Below are 22,345 nucleotides of genomic sequence, written 5' to 3'. Positions count from 1 at the left end.
CCAAGGCTCAGGGGCAGAAGACCCCCATTGCCCCAGTATTGGGGTGTGCACCCCCTCATCTTTGCCACCCACCCAAGGCTGCCTTCCTTGTCATCTCAGGCTCCCACCCCACTCCCCCCAACCAGTCACATGCTCAGCCTCACCCCCCCCGACCCCCACCCCAGGCTGATGCTTCATAGCAAGCTCAATCCGGGCCAGACTGAGGGGTGCCAGGGGAGAGTCGGACAGTGGTGGGTGGGGTGAGGGGTCAGATTACGGCCAAAGCTAGTAAGAAGGGGGAGGGGGGCAGTGCTGGGCGCCCCCATCCCATGGTTTGCTGGCTCCAAGGGGAAGTGTCTTTCCCAGGCCTCTCTGTGATTCTCCCACCCCACCCCCATCCCCAGTCCCAGGCCCCCTGGAGGGGAAGGTTCCTTGGGCAAGGGGCTTAGTCTCCTTTGAGACAGCTCCCTTATCTATGGAATAACAGATCACCCTGAGGGGCAACCTAAAGGAATGTCTTCTAGAATCCCGAGAAGTGATGGGCACAAAGGCTAGCTCAGAGTTAGAGCCTGAAAAATGCTCGTTTTCTTTGCTCATAAAAGTGACATCCATAAAAATAATAACAATAATAATACAACTAACAATTGCGGCCAGCTAGTACATGTCAGGAACTGCTCTAAATTTAATTCGTCTAGTCCTAAAAATAATCTTATGAATTACAGTCCTTGACTGTTCTCATTTTACAGATGAGAAAACTGAGGCTCAAGGAGGCAGCCGGTTGAGGGAGGCGCCCACCCACGGAGTGGCACAGCTGGAATCTGAGATGGGCAAGCGCCTGTCTGGGGGACCCGGGATCTGGGTTAAGAGCAGCACCTAGGGAGAAACGGATTCCGACTCGAATCGCTACTCCTTCCCCACGTGGAACCAGCAAGCCGTCCTTCCCCCCTGGTCCGCCTAGGCACCCCTGAAGCCAGTCGGGCCTGGGCGTGGCCCCACAGGCCTGGGAGGCGGAAGGACGGGCCTTTTACTAGCCGGGCCAGGAGGGGTGCAGGCACCGGGCACCGGGCGCGGGCGGGCGGGCGGGCGGGCGGCGGAAGCACGTACCCTTCTCAGGATAAATGTCTTCACTAAGGGTAAACCTAGTCCCTTTTCCACCATGGACTAATCACGGGAGTGGGGAGGTGGAGAAAGGAGGGGAGGGAGGAGGGAGGGGAAAGACGAGCGAGCGAGAGAGAGGCGAGGATGGAGGGCGAGTGTGCGTGGCGGGGAGCAGGGTAGGCGCGGAGACGGGGCGGCGAGTGAGAGGGAGGAGAAACAAGAGAGAGAGAAACGTCAGCTGCAGACAGACAGACAGACAGCCTCCCGCTCCGGGGGGACACCAGGAACACTAAAAGCAGCAGCGTGGGCTGGGCACGAAGCTGAGCGCAGAGGCCCGACGCCCAGGGAGGGCCCTAAGCCCTGGGCTGACTCGGGGCGGGGAGGGGCAGCTGGTGGCCGCAGGGTTTAGCTCCCCTCACCCCAGCCTCCTCTTCCACCGCCGGTACTAAGCCTGGGTTAGCGGCCAACCTTCTCGCCCGTGTCTGCACTCTTAGGGCCAATTTGGAAAAGGAGGGGCCCAGGGAGGGGAACTAGGACCCTAGAGTCCTGCCCCCCAGCCCCAGCTGCTGTGTGCGAACTCAGAGATGGACAGGAGACAGAGGCAAGAGAAGAAAGAGAAAGAGAGAATTTGAGAAATAAGAACTCCCTCTCCGTCCGCCCCTCCAGGTCGGGGTCCCTCCCATCTCTAGTGCTGGCACTCCTTAGCTCCCGACAGTACAGAGGTCCCTCCCCAGGGTACTTTCAACCATCCTTCCAGAGGTCCCTCCCCTGGAGCTGCCAATCATTCATTGGCCACGTGACGTCAGAGATCCCGCCCCTGCCAGGGATATCAATCACTGTCTCCCGCAGTCACAAGTCCCTCCCGTAAAGCTATCAACCACTCTCTGGAATCAGAGTCGAGGTTCCGCCCCTAACAGCTGTCAATCACTCCCTGGTCCTTGCGGACAGCGGGCCCGTTCTACAGATTTCAATTACATCCTGACCCCCTGACGTCATGGGTTTTCCCAGGAGATGCATTCCTAGCCCACTGACGTCAGAGGTCCGGCTCCTACAAGCTGTAGATCATTCACTGGCCCGGTGATATCATGGAGCTCACGTGCGCCCTGGAGCTGTCAATTCTTCCCGGGCTTGTGACGTCACAGAGGAGGTGCGTCCAAGGCGGCCGCCAGGCCGGGGCTTGGGGCTGCGCTGCCCCTATGGGAGGCGGGATTTTCATCGCGCTAACCAGCGGCTCCTTACCCTGGGCCGACTGCGTCTGCACGAATGTCTTGATGAGCAGGTCGGTGGCCTGCGTGTAGAGGGACAGGGCGTAGCGCAGGGACTGCAGGTCTGGGCTCTTCTCCAGGAAAGTTTTCTTGAGGCCCACGCCACCTGCATGGAAGTATTGCTGTGGGGAGCAGAGTAGAGAGAGGTCAGGCTCGGACCCTCGACCTGCCCTTCGGGCTGGGCAGCCCCAACGCCCCTCCCCTACTCTGCTGCCCTCTACTGTGATGGGCGGGGTGACAGGGCGGGTCTTCAGAACACCCAGGTCCCAGGACTTCCCTGGTGGTCCAGTGGCCAAGACTCCCGGGCTCCCAATGCAAAGGGTGTGGTTTTGATCCCTGGTCAGGGAACTAGGTCCTACACGCGGCAACTAAGAGTTCACTGCTGTAACTAAAGATCCCACATGCTGCCCTGAAGACCTAAGACCCCGCGAGCCGCAAGTAAGACCCAACACACCCAAATAAATAAATACATAAAAATAAATATTAAAACAAACAAAAAACCCAGGTCCTGCTACTCCCACCCTTACCCCTGCCCCAAACCCACACCCTCAGAATAACACCCATGTCTTGCACCCCCTCCCAGGCCCTTTGCAGCTCTAACCTGCAATATCCTAACCTTCTTTCCAAAAGTCTTCCCTTGCCTCAGGGTCTTTGCACTTCCTCTGTTTGCTGGTGAGAAGGTCCTCCCAGTCCCCACCCCTAATTTTCCATTTTGCCATGGCTGGCTCCCTGTCTTTGATTAAGTTTTCAAAGGGTTTTCCTAAACCACCCCTCCTTAATATGTTGCCAACCATATTTCACTGTAATTCTCCATTTCAACAAAACATTTCCTTCTACAAGAATAGTCTTCACACTTTTTGTTTCATGGAAACCACAGCCCCTTTCATGTCTCCATGTTCTTGCAAGGGCTGGTTCCCTGCCTAAGAATGCTCTATTTGTTTTGCGTTGTGAATTTCTATTCCTCAAACTCTACCTCCCATGTGCTATCTTCCAGAAAACACTCCCTGGACTCTCCCATCCTTTCCAATACCCTGTCCTGACCCCACAGAGCTGGGGATGTCCTCAGGGGTCTGCCGCCAGCCAGCCTGGAACTGACAAAGAAGGGTGATCAGGGAGTGTTTATAAATGGAATGGATTAAGGTGGGTTGCAGTCTAGATTCATGTCCCCACTAGCCACATCCTCTGCTTGCCCCACCTAGGATGGGCAGGGGTGAGGCCTCTCACCTTGATAGTGTCCAGGGCCAGCTCAACAACTGCACACTGCTTCGGGGTCAAGCTCTTGGCTTCTTCTCGTACCATGTGGTCCTGGATGGATGGAGAGAGGGGCCAGATGGGCAGTGCACTCTTCCTTGGAGATCTGCCTATCTATAGGTCTCCTCTTCGCTAAACTCCAAGGAGTTGGATAAGTGGGTCTTTCTTTTTGTCATTGTGCTCTCAGTGTCTAGCATGTGGCTGACACACAACACATGCTCAATAAACATTTGCTGAATAATTCTTTTTACTCTCGATCAAGCTGTATCTGAAGCTTAACCTTGCAATACACTGAGCAAATAAATTGTGCTTAAGCCAGTCTGAATAGAGTTTCTGTCCTTTGAGCCTGCAAAGCATGCCACTATTCTCAGACCTCTTCCCTGGGAAGCCCCCCACCCCAATCTCCTGCCCCCCACGCTGGCCTCACCTTGAGTTTAGATAGCTGACCCAGCTCCTTGGCTGCATTGAAGATCATCTGGGTGCCCTGTAGGTAATAACCGACATAACCCCGGTGAGGGTGGGGTCTTCCTGCTCAGTGCCCAAGCCCCCATTGACACCCTAGCCCTGGACGCCATCTTGGTTCTTGTCCAAAGGCCCTGGACAACCTTGTCCCCAGGTTGCGTCCTGGGGACAGACGTTTGGAGCCCCCAGAAGGTGCTGAGGGGGAGATGGTGACCTTGTCCCCAGAAATCTCAGTCCTGTGGGGGCACTACCCATCCTCCCACCTCCACCGCGTGGCCCCAGGTTTGTGGCACAGAGAAGAAAACAGGGCAGTGGGAGGGGGAAGCCCAACTTGATGTTTATGGGTATGAGTGGGACTTGCCAGCCCCGGGTCACGGAGCCTTGAGAAAACCATGGGATGGGCTCTGGTGAAACCTACCACCCACCAAGGGCCCATTCCCTCTGTGGGAAAACTTCCCCGGTAATCTGAGGGGGTGGGTAGGGGAATGTTAACCTGAACTTTTAAAGAAAGAATCCTCCCCCTTAACACCCACCTCTGGACCCATCTCCCATTCCTCCCCAAACCAGACATCAGCAAGATGACATCCTGGTTATGGCTCCGATGGGCCAGGTGGGCCTGGGTTCAAATCCCAGCTCTGCTGTGTGGTCCTGGGCAAGTCACTGAACCTCTCTGAGCCTCAGTTTTCTCATCTCCAATGGAGGAAATCCTATTCCATTTGTGGCTTAGTTGGGACTAAACATGTTTTTGTTCAGTGTTCACAGTTATTATTACTCGGTATCAAGGTCATGGGCAGTGCTCGGGGAGACGGGGCCCTGGCGTGGAAGCTATATATCCTGCCCCTTGCCCCCCATCATGATGCTGAGTGAACTGAGACATGTCTCAAGCTCTCTCTGGGCCTCAGTTTCCTCCCCTGGCCGCTAGGGGCACCTACACTAGCTTAGGGGATGATGGGGGGGGGGGGGCGTTGGGGGGTGGGCTGAGTATCACTGAGGTTGTGAGCCCTGAATTACTGGTCCTGGGGTGGCCTGGGAGTCCTGGGCAAGGCTAAGCAGGGAGGGGGGCCGTTGTCAGCTGGGATATTTGGAATCACATTGCTGCTTTTCCAAGCTGGCCAGTGGGATCCGGTCACCCTGCCACTAGTGGTATTAGCATGATCATCCTGGCTGTGGCTACTCTTCTTAGTCCTTGTCTGCGATTCCCCGAGGCTGTCACAAGGCACAGTTACTCGGGAGCCCAGCCTGGGCCTCAGTTTCCCCTGCCACACCCTCCTCCCCACTTGCCACCCGCCCCTGCCACCCCTCACGAGCAAGCCAGACAGACAGAGGAAGAAGAGACCGACAGACAGGGTCACAGTACACCCCCAGACGGCACGGATCACAGAAGTGGAAAGAGGCATGGGTGGGGTGGGGGGAAGGGGTGAGGGTGGGAGCCAGACAGACAGTGAGAGGCCGGTCTTACATCTGAGTGGCTTGGCAATTTCACCCTGCCCTGTGGAGAGAATCAGGTGAGGGTCAGAGTTTGGGTTGCTGCTGAGAAGATATTCAGTGGGGCTTTCCTGCCCCCCTCAATGCACAGCCCACGAGCTCCCTCCCAGGTTCTGGGTCCAATGCTGGACCCCCTCCCCACCTAGGCATCTCCCCTCAGCCCCTGGTGGGGATTAGGCGTCAGACTCTGAACTGCTGGGAGGCTAGAATCAGCCCATCACCTGGGGACAGGTACCCAATCCCACAGTCAGCCTGCCCCAAGATGGGGTGCCTTGGGGAGGGGGGGAAAAGAGAGAGACAGAGCTTGGAGTCTCTCCTTCCTCAACTCCCAAGACCTTACCCCAGCAGGTCTGACTCTAAAAGAAACATCCTAACACAAGTATCACAAGTTCACACAATACCCAGACACACACCCAGGCATATCCATGGGTATGCAGAAAGTTTATGTACACACACATCTGGATCAACATACAAAGACACACACATATGCAAAAGAACTCAAGAGCTAAAACACACACATGGACTACTCAACACTTGCCCACATGTGCACAATCACACACTTTCCACCCCCACAGGGATGCACATATATGGCAGAGTGCCTGAACACACATGCCCTCCAAAGGGCTGATGGGTGAGTTGGCAGCCCTGCAACCCCTGTTCATGAAGTGGAGACAACAGCTTGTGTGCACACAGGCAGGATAGCTCCTGCATGGGTGCTCAGCAAGGGTAACGGTTCATGTTCAACCACAGCGCCCATCTCCTCACAACACACCCGTTAGAATGAGCAAAACATGTCTCAGTCCAGGGCAGTACAGTGTCTGGGCCCTTCTAGAGGCCACAGAACTTCAGCTGAGCCCAGGACTGGGATGAGCCCTTTGGGCAGTGTTGTGAGAGGACAGGGGCTATCTGTGCACAAACACATATGCGCCAAGCCATGTCCCTGGGGAACCACTTCGTTTCTGATTCCTGGTTTTGTGGGACTTGGTTAGGGCACCCACCTCCTACCCATGAAACTCCCAGCTGACCTCCCTGCCCATGCAAATGGACACACACAGATACACACGCACCCACACAGCAGAGTTTGGGACCTCAGCACAGGTGAGGCCCTCATTACCTTTTCTAATCCCTTGCCATGTTTTCTCAAGAGGGTGCCCTGCAGAGACAATGTCACAGGGTGATCAACCTAGCAAGCTGTGTGGGGTGGGAACCCAGGGTGATAATACATACTCATGGGGATAGGAAGTAAAGGGCATCTTCACTGCACAGCGGGCTGGTGACAGAGTTGCTGGGCGGATAATGTGTGTGCCTTAATGACTGACTTAAAAGGTGTGAGAGCCAGAGAGGCAGGAAAGAGAGAGAGAAGGAGAAATAGAAATACAGAGCGAGAGAGAGAGAGAGAGAAGTCACTGCCAAAATACAATCCATTTATATTTACTGTATATATGAGGCTCTTGGTCTTTGAGTCAACAGGAAAGTAAATGGGCTCCACGTTCAGACAGACCTGAATTTGAATCCTGGCATATATTTACTATGTGGCTTTGACCAGGTGACTCTTCCTCTTTGAGCCTCAACTTTCCTCATCTGTAAAATGGAAATAATAATATCTATCTCACTGAAACAGGTGTCATGAAGGTGAGCTGAAACAATAGCTATGAGGTCTGGAATACAGGAAATCCTCAACAAATGTATGTTCCCTTAGCTCTCTACCCACAGATGCATTGTCTGTAGCTGGATACGCGGCCACCACGTGGGTACAGTCAGACTGCAACCACAAGAAGTGAGATGAGCCCTAGCAAATTTTCAACAAACCTTGGATTTTATAACAGCCTTGTCTTGCCCAAAAAGAGGACTCCAGAGTGGTTCTAACTGATCTCTGCCCTTTTATGTGTCTACATACTACCACCACCACCAATAATATTAGCTCTAACTTAGCGAGCACTGCCTTAGTCAGTCATTGAACTGAACACATCATCCTACTTGGTTCTGAAAACAACCCTCAGAGAGCTGCTACAATTAACCTTTTTTTTTTTTTCCCAGACAAGGAAATGGAGGTTGGGAGGTGAAGTGACTTCCCTAAGGTCACAGAGAAAACGGCTGGGCTGAGATTTGATGCCAAGTCTGCCTGACACCAAGGAGTCACAACATTGTCCCCCACCTGGGTGCCTGTCTGGGATTCCTGGGTGTTAGCATGTGTGGTGGGAGTCGGGTGGGCACGGGTGATGGTGCGGTCTGGCTGATCAGCTAGCTTTGGGAACCGGGGTGGTGAGGGTGTAGTTTGTACGGTTACTAACAGTTCAGAGTGGAAAAGGGAGGTCAGAGAAGCTCCACTGACTTTGAACAACCTTTTAGCTTCAGGGAGAGACCCAGATATCCTGGTGACGCCTCAGCTGGCAGTAAGAGTGAATTCTAACTAAATCATGTGAGCAGATGTAAAGGTGGTGGACCTGGGTTTTGGAAGGCGGAAGGCCCCTCCTCCGTGCTTCTAATTGGGCGGGGTGGGGCGTGGCCTCCCTCCCTCCCGGCCCCGCCCCTCCCCATGCCCCGCCCCAGACAGACACAGGCACATCTAGGCGGAAGGTGGGACAGTGGGTGGGGGGCCAGTAGGTGAGGAGGGGGCGCCGGGGGCGGGGTGCAGCCACGCGGTGGGCCGAGTCCAGACACAGAGCGGACGGACAGACAGACGGACAGAGGGGCCTCTACTTACGATCATCTGTCAGCCGTGATGGGGGCGGGGCGGTGGGGGAGGGGGGAATAAGTCACCGTGAGTCTCCCGGAAAAGCCAGGGAGGGGGCGGAGACGGTACCAAAGGGCGGACCCCGTGTCCCAGCCCAGCCCAGTCCTGGGGAGGAGGGGGGCGGGCGGGCAGCTTCCCCCACCATCACTGCCCAGGCCGCCCCTCCCACGCCTCCCTCATCCACCCAGAAACTTCCTCCCACTCTATGCTGGGCCATTAACCACAGGCCCTCACTGTCCTTAGGCCCCTCTCCGGGGGAAGCCACACCCAACCACACCCCTCTGAAGATGACAGTCCCTCCACCCCTACCCAGCAGCCTGACTGCAGATCACTATCTCTGGGCTGCCCCCAGAAGAGTCCCAGAGGCACGGTCCTGGTCTCCAGATGACCACGGACCTCTGCTTGACCTCTGTTAACTTCGGTGCTCTCTATAACCTCTGGTTGACCTCTTGGAACTCTGTTCTATTGGCCTCTGAGCTTTGAAATCTGGGTATCTCCTTTACTTGCCTCTTGATTGACCTCCACAGCCCCCTGATGAACCCACTGACCTCTATGCCCTCTGTGACCCATGGATGGCCTTGATGCCCAAGCTGATCTCTCTATTTTCTGGGTACTCTCTGACCTTTAAATAATCACTTGTTCCTCCTATGACCCCTATATCGCCTAGATGTCTCTTTACTTGACCTCTTTGACCCTTAAATAACTGACCCCTGAATGACCTTTTGACCCTTTTACGACTTTTCACCCATGTGTGACCTCTCTGATTTCCGAAAGGTCCCACTGACCTTCTGGTGGACCGTCAAATGGCCCTTGTGCCTGGATGACCTCTAAGCCCCCAGTGCCTGTGACATCAAGCTCTCTGGGCTCTCACAGAGGAGGTGGCCCAGGTGTCCCCTCTGGCCCCCTGCAGGTCTCACCGTCTGGTCAGTGAGGGGTGGCAGGACGATGGTCTTCTCCATGGTGTTCATGACCAGCTTCCATAACTCCTTCAGCACCCGCTTCAGCACCGTCTTCTCACAGATTTTGGCAAAGAGAGTCAGGCTAGGGGCAAGGGAAAGGTCTGAGAAAGGGCCCAGATGGTCCCAACCTGAGGAACCCCTTCCCCTCACCACATGGGCAAGGTGGGAAGGCATGCCATGGACATGCAAGAGGGTCCAGAGCCTGTACACAGACCCCAGGTGGTCTGATGGGGCTGCAATGTGTGATGCCCAGGGGGAAGAGTGAATGGTAGCTGGACAGATCAGTGGGAGCTAGACTGGGAAGGAGCCTCAAAATCTAGGAGGAAGGCCTGGGCCTTAGCAGGAGGGCAATGGGGGAGCTGTGGAGTGTTCAAGAGAGAGAGCCAGATTTTTCTATTTGAACAAATAGAGTGGGTGATGAACTAGAATAGGAAGGTTGGAGAGAAGGGGCTATGAGGGGGCTGGGGCCATGCTCAGAAGAAGAAGGGAATGCTAGGGAAGGGGACAACCTTGAGAGGGAAAACAACAGAGTTCATGACTGGCTATACGGGGTTGACAGAGGGCAATCCGTCATGATCCTTCCAACAACTTAGCCACCCTCCACCAAAGCATCCTTCCCCCAACCCTAATGCTTCCTCTATCAATTTATTGAAAACAATGAAGAGAAAGTGAACCGACTCAATGGACATGAATTTGTGCAAACCCCGGGAGATGGTAAAGGACAGGCAGGCCTGGCGTGCTGCAGTCCATGAGGTCGCGAAGAGCTGGACATGACTTAGTGAGTGAACAGCAGCAACCATCACTCTTCCCTACATCCCTTCTTTCCTTTCTTCCATCCTCCCACCCATACATCCATATACCCATCCTCCAAACAGTTATTCATCCATCCACATATTTACCCAACTCTCCATCCATCCATTTATCCATCTATCCATCCACCCTTTTATCCATATATTCTCCATATAGCTTTCTAAGCATCTTTCTTTTAATCTACTCATCCATCCACCCACCCATCCCTCATGTCTTTGACCATCCATTCATCCATACAAATATTGACCCACTGATCCTTCCAATCATTAACCCACCCATCTTTCCATCTCTTCATGCCTCTGCTCACCCGCGCATCCAAACCATTCAACCACCACCCAGCAAGCATGCCCTGAGTATCCTCTCCAGGCCAACCCCAAGGTTACCCTCCCTTGTGGACCAGGCCACCCAGCCTGGCTCACTTGCTATCCAGCAGGTCCATGATGGGTTGTAGCACATTGTCAGCATCCTGGGCCACGCTGCTGCAGGCACTGGCTGGCACATTGCCTGTGCCTTTCACCTGGCTAAGGATGTCACCCATCTGCTTGACACAGTCTTCAATGTGCGGCTGGAAGCTGGCGACAGAGAGGAGGACCTCAGATTAGACTTTCCTGGCCTCTGGAAGAAGGGCAGGATGAGGCTGATCTGTGGACCTTTTATTACCAGCATCAGAGAGCCGCGGCATATAACAGGAGTGGGGTTTAATAGTAGAATTGGGCATCAGGCTAAGATATTTACTTGTGATGTTTATTTCATCACATGGTCCTACTCAGGTACTACTGTTAATCATCTTTACCATCTGAGCTTCCCTGGTGGCTCAGACGGTAAAGAATCTGCTGGCAATGCAGGCGACCTGGGTTCAATCCCTTGGCCAGGAAGAGCCCCTGGAGAAGGGCATGGCAACCCACTCCAGTATTCCTGCCTGGAGAATTCCGTGGACGGAGGAGCCTGGCAGGCTACAGTCCATGGGGTCACAAAGAGTCGAACACGACTGAGTGATCAACGCTTTCACACTGTTATCATCATCCCCACTTTATAGATGGGTAAACTAACATTCAGAGAAGTTAAACAACTCACCCAAGGCCACACAGTAGTAAGCAGGGAATCTAGGCTTGAACTCAGCTTTGTATAGCTCCTAAGGGCCTGAGGTCTTCGCCACTACATCTGCTGAGTCTCCAGATGCCCCAGGCTGGGGGCTGTCCCCTCCCTTCTGCTCCCAGCTCTGGAGATGCCCCCACCTGGTAGCAAACACCCGGCTGAGCTCATCCAAGACGTTGTTGAGTTTCACCTGTAGCTCCTTCAAGATGTCACTGGCCTCGGCATCCAGCTGAGGAGGGAGAAGGGACGTCATGTCAGGTTCATAGGACATCTGCGTGGATGGGGCATTTTCCCATCCAATTCGGGGGAAAGGGGCTGGAGAGGAAACTGAGGCTCAGAGAGTTAAGCTGCTTGCTTGGGTCTGATGAAGTCGCTGAGCTGGAATTCATCAGGTGCGAGCTCTGGGGCCTGCGGGGACATGGCGACGACAGTGACCCCGCCCGGGCCCTGGCTCACCTCCTTCCCTCCCATGGCTTCGAACATCTTCTCCAGCTGAACTCTCAGCTGCTGAGTGTTGTTCATGAGGATGCAGGGCTGCAGATGGGAAAAGAGGAGGGAGTCAGGGCTCAGGACCTCTCCCCAGGGCCTCCCCCATCCCCACCCCCCCAACTGCCAGGGACCTCAGATGGTTACAGGGTCTGTGTCTGGAGGAAGCTGGGGTCCCATAAAGTCATCTGAGCATGGAAGACAGCATTTGGGATCAGGTCCCTGGGAGTTCTGGGGGGATCTCTAGAGATCAAGAGGGGGAAGGAGAACTTCCCCTCTGGGTAGGCTGGACCTGATGAGTCCAGAAGGGCTGGACCTCTGGGAGTAGCAGAAAGGGGAATTCCTGTCACACACCAGTATTCTTCTACATGGGCTCAAAACTTTGTAAGCTCACATACATATTCCCTGAGGGCTTCACTCACAACAACCAGACGATGACATGTTGAAGATGTGTACCCTCACCTGTAGATCCCCCTGGACTCACAGTCAGACACACAGACACACACACACACAGCTGGACATACATGCAGACACAGGTATCAGAGCCCAGGGAAGGATGCTCTGGGGTACAGAATGGGGTTGGGGGAAAGAGGACAGGGACCCCCGCAGGTCACCACTTTCTCCTTCTCCTTGGAGCAGTAGGAAGCAAAGTCCTTGGAGATGATGTCTGCATACTGGAGGAGCACATTACTGATGGTCTGGGGAGGACACAGAGGGTGGGTGAGACAAGCGGCTGGGGTTAGGTGGGCCCAACAAGAACCGTTAGTGAGATCAGGGATGAACCTGAATCCTACTAGCACCTAAGATGGACCACTGGGCTGGATGAATTCTCCACCCAGGATGACCATCATGACCAAGGGGAGACACCACCAATGGAGATGATTGTCTCACATAGACATAGCTCCTTTTCAGAGCAACCCAACAGTCACAGTAACCTAACCCCAAGCATAAGCTTAACTCAGTCCCAAATTGAAACCCAATTCCTATCTACAATTCCTATCTACAATCCTCAACTTTACCCCAGGTTGAAGTCAATCCAACTGATGGCCCCAACCTTCAAACTCACCCAAACACCTGCTCACATTCTATATAAATCCCAGTACTCACTCCAAACTCAATGTCTTATTGAGTTCCAATCCTAATAGTAACCCAAAAACTAACCCAAATCTCAATCTCACCCCTAACCCTGACCCCAGGTCCAAATTCAACTCCAGCTTTAACTATGACCCTGACCTCAACCCCAACCTCAAACTGAATCCAAACCCTGATCCCAACTTCAACTCCAATCTCAATGACCTCAACCCAACCTCCAACCTCGAATCCCAACCCCAAACTCCAACCACAACTCCAATGTCTATGGCATGACCAATCCCAACAGTGGCATGAACCCCTACCTTAATACCAGTGATATCAACAACCCCAACCTTTACCTCAATCCCACCTCGACACCAACCCCAACTTTGACCCTATCCCATCCCCCATCTGGACCCCATCCACACTTCCAAACCTTGGCAAAGCGCCTCATGTAGTGCCCCACAATCTGGGGGTCAGGACACTCGAGTTTCTTGATGATCTCAAAGCTCTGATTGAGCTGGGAGAAGACATCCACCACGGAGCAGGAGAACAGGGCATGCTCTGAAGTCTGCTGGAACTGCATTGGAAGGGAGGATAGAGGGAGGAGAGAGGTTAGAACCAGACAGTCCCCGGAGTCCAACCTTCCTGCTTTCCACAGGGAGAGCCAGAATGCCCTGGGATGACAGTGAGATGGATAGTGGGCAAGGTGGACTCAGAGCCAAGACTTAGAGGTGGATGCAGGGGGAGGGGTCAGGCTTGATAAACTCTCATTCATTTGCTAGAGGAACAAAAGACCCATCAACACTGTGAGCAAGACAAAGATGGACATGTTTTCCAGAGACTGGCCTCATCCCAAGGGCAGTTTTGCCCCCAAATTGGATCTCAATGGACCCCAGAAGTAGTGAGGCCACTGTGGGCAGACTGGAAGCTTGGTGGTGGATCAGTTTTCTTACCCCATCCTTCTTGTCTCTCTCCAGGGCTCCATGTAAGAAATCTCGGGACACTTCCTCATTCTCGTCCAGCCACTGGATGACAAAGGGCTCAAACCACCTGGAGTGGAGAGCCAAGATGGGGCCCTACCATCTCTTGTCTCCCTAATCCTCTGCTCAGACTCACCTATGGCCTGGGTGGCCACTCCCCAGCCCCCTCCGACTTCACCCTTGAAATGGACTGAATGACCGTTGTCCGAGCAAGGCCCAGACATGTGGGATCCTGGTGGATAAACTGCCTTTGGGCAAGTGGGTTTATTCTCTGAGATCCTGACAGAGCACACAGTAGGTCCTGGTAAACGGTGACCATCCCACTCTCCAACACAGCCCAAGAGTCAAACGTCCTGGGTTCAAATCCTGGCTCTGTCACTAATTGGACATCACCTTGGGCAAATCCTCCAGTATTTTATCCTCTATTTCTTAATCCACAAAGTAGAAATGACAAGACTCCTGTCTCATAGAATTGGTGAAAGGATTAAAGGAGAAAGGACAAGTGGGACTGCTCAGCATGGTTCCTGGATCTTCTGATCATTAACTGTCTGGCTAGAGAAGTCCATAGTTCAACAGCTAAGAATGGAGAACACTGGGATTGTACCCCACCTGTGCCCTCCTGATGCCCAGGAAGATCTGAGGTCAACTCTCCTGCCCAGGACCTCAGTCTAGCTGTCTGATGCCCAGGGAACTCGGAGGAGGCCAACTCTGCCACCCAGGACCTCAGTCTAGCTGTCTGATGCCCAGGGAACTCTGAGGAGGTCGACTCTCCCATCCGGGACCTCAGTCTAGCCGTCAGCACTACAGCTCTGGCTTGGACTCAGGACAGGGGACTTACGCAGGATACTCGGGCACTCGGTCCTTAAAGGCAGGCAGCTCAGCCACATACTCATTGTAGAGCCATTTGACCTTGAAGTGGAGGTTCATGTAGTCGGCACTCTTGCACAGGCGATGCTTATCATGCTCTGGTGGGGAAAGCAAGGGGGCAACTTAGCCAGAGGTGTCTACCACTCTCTGCCATGGCAGTGCCCACTCTGGCCATCACTGAGGTCTGACCTCCAATATGAGGGGCCAGGGAACTCACAGCCTTAGGGGGGACTCTGAGGCACAGCTAACTGCTGTTTCCAGGCTGGTAGGTGTGGGGGTTGGGGGGCACTCACCCTCCATTGCATACTTCATATCCTGGGCAAACAGATTCCACATCACTTCAGCGCTGATTTTACCCACGTTCAATTCCTGGGGAAACCTAGTAAAGATCATAAAAGTATGAAACCTTGGCAGACAGAAGCCAGATGGCACAGGCTGCTTTGGCCTTCCCAGCCCCAGAGGGTAGTGTGGGACAGGCAAGGGGTCTGGATTCAAGTTCACTCATAGCCACTGACTTGCTAAGTGATTCTGCACTGAGGCCTGCTTCTCTCTGAGCCTCCACCTACCCATCCCTCCATTCATTCATTGCCCCACTCATCCATCTATCTACCCATCCATTCACCCACCCATCTGTCTATTCACCCATCCCCCCATCTCACCATCCATCTATTCCTTCATTCATTCCTTTACTCACCCAACCATCCGTCCACCAATCTATTCATCCATCCACCTATTAATCCATCTGTTAATCCATCCAGCCATCTGTCTATCCATCCATCTATTCATTCACCCATCCATTCATCCACCTGTTTACATATGCATCTATTCATCTATCCATCTCCATTCACCTGTCCAAACATCCCTTCATCCATCCACCCTTTGGTTCATTCATCCAGAATCCCTTATCTTAACTTAATATTTAAGTAACCAAGAGATGCTGGCACTCCAGAGTCAGGAGTCCTTCTAGCATTCACCATAGGGAGCAAGAAAACACAATAGCTCACTAAGTTAACACAAATGAAAATTCTACAGACATGTAAAGCCACAAACCAAAACTGTGTGCACATTCATACATAATTACCCAATTCACATCGCATATTAAAGTGCATGACTATACACAAATAACAATTAAACCCACAGACCACAACCGTACACAAAATTATATTCACACATATAAGAGATAATGCAATGCACATGCAAAAGATTTAGTACAGTATCTAACACACAGAGAATACTCAAGCAACACTACTGTTATTTATGAACCTACAGACATAAAATTATATCCACATGTACACACTGTTACACACATCAGCGCATAGAAAACACGTCTGACTAGACCAGTGGTTGTGTACATACGCACAATTCTGTTTGCAAATTATGCTGTATTTCATCCATGCACATGCACATGCACAGTTGCCCCCATATACACATTTCATATATAATTAGATAGGGCTGCCTTTACACACAAGACACAAAATTGTGACACACATTCACGACGACCTCCAGATAATTAATTACACAGACGCAAAACTCACTGATTGAGGCAAGGAGTGTACGAATTTTTGTCTTCCTCAATGATGGACACTATGAGAGTGATCAGCTTGGACCAGAAGTCGAGGTTCTTGATGCTGGGGCCCTGTTCCTCCGGGGGAACTTCCCCTTTCTTGGCCTAGAAAGAACAGTGGGGGTGTTGGTCACAAAGGGTTCAGGGGTAGGGAGCTCAGACAGTTCATTATTGAGGGGCAGGAGGTTAGGGAGGAAGGGCCCTATTGACATGTGTATGATGCAGGTGAGAGGTCTTCTTGAAAAGGAATTAAACTCATGTAAACGGGCCTCAATGGTTATGAGTTTGAGCAAACTCTGGAAGATAGTAGAGGACAGGGAAGCCTGGCGTGCAGCAGTCCATGGGGTCGAAAACAGGCAAACACGACTTAGCAACTGAACAACAACAGCAAAACAGGCCCCCAGAGAGCTCATGTCCACACAGCTCACGAAGCTTAATCAGACTCATAAAAATAAGTGGAACTGAATTTAGCTGAACAAGCTCAAGCCCACTAAACCAAACAGAATCAAAATAAATGCAAATCAGAACCACTTAGCTTAACAGATGGCAGTTCTCAGAGTTAACTCAGTGGAACGGGGCCAATTACACGGAATGAATAGAATTAAACTTAACAGGATTGAATTAAACTCAGATGAATCCAATTGGATTGAACCTAACCAATGTGCCCAAGATCAACATCAATCTAAATCAGAACAATGGAAATACATCAACTTGAACTCAATCCAACCTAAAGTAATCTAATTCAATTCAACCCAAGTCAACCCAATCCAACTTCACCTACTTATCTCAGCCTAACATACTCAGGCCAACTCAATCCAACTTTGGTCCATCAATGGAAACGAGAATATTGGTAGTTAAACTCAACTGAAATAAGTCCAACTCAACTATATCTAATCCAACAGCCGAGCCCATCCTAACTCAAGCCAATTCAACCCAGTCAAGAACAATTTCAAACAAACTAAACGGAAATGAATACGTTTTTACTCAACTCAGTCCAACTTGGTGATGCTCACCTAATTAGCCTAGAGCAACTTTAACTTAAGTCAAGTGAATAGAAATAAACAGATCTAAACTGATTATATTAATATTGAAGTAAACCCAACCCAGTTTAATCTACTTCACCCCAACCCAGTTAAGAGCAACTTGATTTCAACTCAAGTCATCCGAATGTAAATGAACAGAATAAAAGAAAATTGAGCTGAATTCAGCTTATGTGTTATCTCATATCAGAAGCCCAACCTGATGCAAGGGCTCAGCTCCCACAGCCTCTTGTGATTTCTCCATCCCAGTGCTAATGACTATGGTTGTAAATTTCCAGTTTATACATTTTCCTCCCAATAGAATATAAGCTCCTTGAAACCTCATTGACAATCCTGGGATATTATATGTGTAAACAATGTGTTGAAAGACCTCAAATAAATAAATAAATACTCAAATAAATTGAGTTCAAGACTGAACTGAAGAAATTCAATTCAACTGAACATTTATTGCACAGGGACTCTATTGCAGGCACATTGTACTATGCCAGACTTAACTAAGTTTGTACTCAGACGCTTCAGTCATGTCTGGTTCTTTGCGATCCCGTGGACTGTAGCCCAACCAGGCTCCTCTGTCTTGGGATTTCCCAGGCGAGAATCCTGGGGTGGTTTGCCATTTCCTCCTCCAGGGGATCTTCCCATCCCAGGTTCCTGAACCTTTGATTCCTGTGGCTCCTGCATTGGCATGCAGATTCTTTACCACTGAGCCGCCTGGGAAGCTCCTAAAACCAAACTGATTGAGCTCCTACTGTGTGCCAGATGCTAAGTACTTTATCTAAAGCTTGCAGCTCATTGAATTTCCTCCTCAATCCTGAGGTGTGGGTTTATGACTCCATTTTACTGGGGAAGATATGGAGGTTGAGAAGTATTAAATCACTTGGGAAGTGAGAGTCAGACCAGGGTCTAGGTGGAGCCCTGGGGTCCCCTCTGCCTCATCTGGGGTCCTCACCGGGTCAGTCTGGTACTCTCGACTGTAGAGTTCATGACAATTGTTGAAGATGTACTCATAAGTAGAGTTGAGGCAGGCTTTCACACAGTCCTTCACCACCTGGCTGGCTCGGGGTGGGCTCTGGAGTTCTTGTACCTGGAGGGAGGGGAGGAGAAGGGCATGGTTGTGCAAAATTGGGACAGGAGGGACCCAGAAAGTGGCTACAGGTGGATCTGTGTTTAAGGAAATGATGTAGCAGTATGAAAGCGCAGGGTCACTGAGAAAGGGCCCTGCCTTCCAGACGAAATGTTCCTTGTTTAGGACCTAAGAGTTCTGGAGTATCCTCCTTGGAGAGCTGATGGAACCAGGTCCCCTTACCTACCTTCATCCGAAAGAAGGTGATGCTGGTGAGAAGGTCCACAGTGGATTTGAGGTCCTGGAGTCTCTCTGGACTGCTGGCTGGGAAGTTATTCTATGGAAGGGAGGTGGGGTTATGGAAGAAGGCTAGGGGTTGATGGGAGATCATGTTTTAGGGAAGACACAAGAGCCTCCAAGTTTCAAGAGGTGTGTCAGGGGCAACTGAGAACATCTTGAAGTAACTGGGGGTATCTTCTTGGATGCACTAAACGTGTTGAGCAGGTGCTGCCCACAAATGTATACATGTGTTGGAGGAACATATTCCACATGCTAAGATGGGTCCTCCTATATGCATGCTTGCTGGTAGCAGTCCCCTTCAGGCACACACGTGCATGTGGTGAGTGAATCATCATACATGCACTTCTCACCCGATACATGGAGAGGTCGATCCGCAGGGAGTTATGCAGCTGGTCCAGGAGCTTCACAAAGCGCTCTTTCTGAGGAGGTAGAGGTGGAGGAGGAGGTTGGGCGAAAGCAGGGACTTGCGGATCAAGCGTGCCAGCCAAAGTTGGCTGACATATTGGCTAAGTGGTTGCTATATACTATGCACACCCCATGCACTGTTGAACTGACCCCTCGTGACATCCAATTCCATTCAACACAGGGGCAATATTAGGCTCAGAGAGGGGAACTGAATGGTGCAGAGTCACACAGTAAATGAGGTCCAGACTGGGGATCTGGGAGTCACGTGAGGTCTGACCAGCACAGGGTCAGGCTCTCCCTTATCTCTAGGCCTCTGCTCCTGGAACTGACCCCAAAGTTGGAGGCGGCGAAGCGGTCGGAGGCAGACACGTTGGTGGAGGCGGTGGTGTGAGCATAATAGGCGTTGATGTTGGCAAGCAGGGTGCTCATGACGGCAGGCACCCCGGGACACATGTATTTGGAAGAGAGGCAGGCAAAGTGGCTGGTAGGAGGGAATGGGAAGCACTGGGTCTGGTGTCCAGGCCCCAGAGTGCCTCTAAGACAGCCCCCCAACCCCTCAAACCATCCCCTTACTCCCTGCTTGATTCTGCCCTCTGAGTTTCTGTCTCTTCTCTGAATTGTCCTATCTCTGCCTCTATCTCCAGCTCTCATCCTTGTCACTCTAGTTTCCACCAATGACACCGCTAGCCTCCAGGAAAATTACAGAACCCCGACCACACTCATCTCCTCTCTGGATTCCCCTCCCAAGAGCCCCTTCCACCCCAGATCTGCCAGTATCCTCTTGGTAGCTACCCCTCCCCCCATTTCCTGCACCTCATGTCCACCTCAGCCTGCAGCCTTACGTCATGGCTTGGTAGATGGACTCGACGCCATAGCGCATGGCAAATTCATCTACAATCTCCTGGGCTGTCTCATCATAGTAAACTTTCCAGGCGTCGTCACCCTTGGCATCTGGGATCTTCACAACCCCATTGTTCTGCACATCTGTCACGAAGTGGAACAGGTTCTGCCACCACAAGGGAGAAGGTGTCATCGAGAGTATAAGGGGACACAAAGGGTCAGAGACCCCAGGTAGAAGGTAGCTTAGCCCATTCATTGATCTGTTTACTCACTAATTCATTCATTTCTTTGGTCCATCCACCACCCATCCATCCATCCAACTACCCCAAATTTCAGTTATCCCTCATCCATCCTTCCAACAGTTCAACTACACACCCATCCATCTGTACGTCTGTTTATCCACCCATCTACCCACCCATCCATCTCGCTATCCATCTAGTCATTTACCCATCAATACAACTACCCCCAAACCCACCTGTTCACTTATCCACTCTTTCAATAATTCAACCACACATCCATCCATCCCATACATTTACCCACAACTTCACTGTCCATCCTATAATTCATCCTTCCACCCATCAACCATCAATCCACCCATCTATCACCCACCTGTCTGTGCATCTACACACCCACCCACCTACTCCAAAACTCTCCCATCCACACATCTATACTTCCAGTAGTTGAGCCACACATCCATCTACCCACCCTTCCTTCCACCCATTCATCTATCCACTCACCTACCTACCCCTTCCAACAACCCCCAAGTTCACCTATCTACTCAAACTTCCCTCTAACTAATTCAGCCACACATCCATCTATCCCGTCTAACTACCCACAGCTTAATCTTTCCATTTAATAATTTATCAACCCATTCAACCATCCATTACCCATCTATCCACCCATCAATTTATTCATCCATCCATCTTTCCATCCATCATCTATCTGTCCATCCATCTACTCACCCATCTATCTATCCAACTACCCCCAGTTCACCAATTCAACTCATCTATACTTCCAACAATGCAACCATACATCCATCCACCAATCTTTTCATCTTTTCACACACTTTTTATCCACTCAGCACTCCTTCATCTATTCAATCAACAAACTGAGTTCTCTCCAGGAACCCCCAGACAGTTAGAAGAGACAAACCTTGGCACAAAGAACCTAACTGTGAGTATTCAGGGCTGAGACAGATGGAAGACCTGTAGTTTGCTGGTGGGAGTCCATTCCCCTTCCCAGAGGAGGGGGGCCTGAAGGTGGAACTTGATTGATGGGGAGGAGTTTTCTGAGCAGAAGGAATGGCATGGGGGACAGTCTCAGTGGCCCAGAGGAGTGTGGATGGTGTGGTCAGAAAGAGGAAGAAGCAGCTGGGGCAGAAAGGAATGGTGAGTGGAGGGAATGTGGATGATGAGGGTGACCTTACGGCAGGGTGGAGCAGTGGGCCTCACCTCGTGCAAACAGGTGTACTGGACGTGGTACGGAGCCACCTTCTCTTCACCTTTGATCTCCACACTGATGTGTAGCCGGATGGCGCCTGACACAGCAGATTTGTCAGTCCGCTTGTCTGCAGAGCAGAAATGACGGCAGTGTCAGAACTTCCCAACAGGGCCCCGCGCTATTTTCACATATGCGTAACTGCAGGCCTCCCAGACTCCTTGATAAGGCCTAGGAGTTTCTCCTTAGATTGTCTCCCTAGACTTGTGTCTCTCCCATTGGACTAGAATTCTTAAGCCCTGTGTATGCCTTCTAACTAGGATCCCAGATCTTGCTTCCTCTCCCAGATTAAATGCCTTGGTCTGCATCTCCTTCTTTATACTCAGAGCCTTGCTTCTTCCTGAGGCTGAGCTCTCAGACTCTGTGTTCTTCATCAGATCAAGCTCCCCAGAATCTACTTGATTGATCCTCTTAGACAGGATTCCTGGATCTGTGCCTCTTTGCTCAGACTAGTATCCTCAGGTCTTGCTTCCGGCCTCCCCCATCAGAATGGGAGATCTAGATTTCCTCTAACCAAACTAAGAAGTTCCGAGACTCTGCTCACCCCTCTCAGACTGGGGTTCTTCCTCTGCCCTTGGTTTGGGCTCACAGATCCTACTCATCTTCTTGGAGTTCTTGGGTCTACAGCTCCCACTCTCAGATTAGGAATCCCCAAATCTACCTCTTCCCTCTTCCCTTATGCTGGATTCTCAAAGTTCAGTTCCCCTTCTTAGTTTAGATGCCTGGCTCTGTGCCTCTCTCCTTGCACTAGGATCCTCTGGTCTTGTTTCTGCCTCCCGCATCAGAATGGGATATGGAGATTCTGTCCCTCCCTCATTCTCCCAAACTGAACTAACAGATGCCTAGGTTCTGCTCACATTCTCAGCCTGGGTGCTTCCTGCTCCTATCAGACTGGGCTCACAGACTCTGCCTCCTTCATTAGACTGGGCTCCTAGACTAACTGCTCCGGACACTGTCTCTTCCCTCCAGCCGGGCTCCCCACTTTGGCTGGCTCTCTGGGACTCCCTCCCCCTCCCGCCCCCCCCCCCCCCCCCCACCGATCCCCACCCTTGCTCACCCAGGTTGTACCACACGTCCATCTCGCCACTGAGTGT

At 51.7% G+C, this 22,345-nt stretch overlaps 1 protein-coding gene across 1 annotated transcript in view; it reads right to left on the bottom strand.

Moving 5' to 3' along the window:
* UNC13A (unc-13 homolog A) overlaps window positions 1-22,345 on the bottom strand; it is an 81,003-nt gene that overhangs the window by 5,469 nt on the left and 53,189 nt on the right. The window contains exons 17-38 of the mRNA XM_061149875.1: window positions 22,309-22,345; window positions 21,206-21,321; window positions 19,757-19,920; window positions 19,245-19,395; window positions 18,860-18,928; window positions 18,457-18,546; window positions 18,096-18,230; window positions 16,081-16,214; window positions 14,839-14,924; window positions 14,517-14,643; window positions 13,652-13,748; window positions 13,132-13,275; window positions 12,239-12,322; window positions 11,595-11,672; window positions 11,279-11,367; window positions 10,463-10,615; window positions 9,192-9,315; window positions 6,655-6,693; window positions 5,515-5,544; window positions 4,021-4,077; window positions 3,567-3,647; window positions 2,317-2,464 (exon numbers count right to left, since the gene is read on the bottom strand). The exon at window positions 22,309-22,345 is cut by the window's right edge and continues 133 nt beyond it. Coding sequence (XP_061005858.1) covers window positions 2,317-2,464; window positions 3,567-3,647; window positions 4,021-4,077; window positions 5,515-5,544; window positions 6,655-6,693; window positions 9,192-9,315; window positions 10,463-10,615; window positions 11,279-11,367; window positions 11,595-11,672; window positions 12,239-12,322; window positions 13,132-13,275; window positions 13,652-13,748; window positions 14,517-14,643; window positions 14,839-14,924; window positions 16,081-16,214; window positions 18,096-18,230; window positions 18,457-18,546; window positions 18,860-18,928; window positions 19,245-19,395; window positions 19,757-19,920; window positions 21,206-21,321; window positions 22,309-22,345 — 2,233 coding nt within the window. The remainder of the gene's footprint in view (window positions 1-2,316; window positions 2,465-3,566; window positions 3,648-4,020; window positions 4,078-5,514; window positions 5,545-6,654; window positions 6,694-9,191; window positions 9,316-10,462; window positions 10,616-11,278; window positions 11,368-11,594; window positions 11,673-12,238; window positions 12,323-13,131; window positions 13,276-13,651; window positions 13,749-14,516; window positions 14,644-14,838; window positions 14,925-16,080; window positions 16,215-18,095; window positions 18,231-18,456; window positions 18,547-18,859; window positions 18,929-19,244; window positions 19,396-19,756; window positions 19,921-21,205; window positions 21,322-22,308) is intronic.

This window comes from Dama dama, chromosome 9 (assembly GCF_033118175.1).
Source record: "Dama dama isolate Ldn47 chromosome 9, ASM3311817v1, whole genome shotgun sequence".
In the NCBI taxonomy this organism is placed as follows: domain Eukaryota; kingdom Metazoa; phylum Chordata; class Mammalia; order Artiodactyla; family Cervidae; genus Dama; species Dama dama.
Note: the sequence above shows the minus strand (reverse complement) of the source record. Positions and strands in the feature narration are given on the sequence as shown.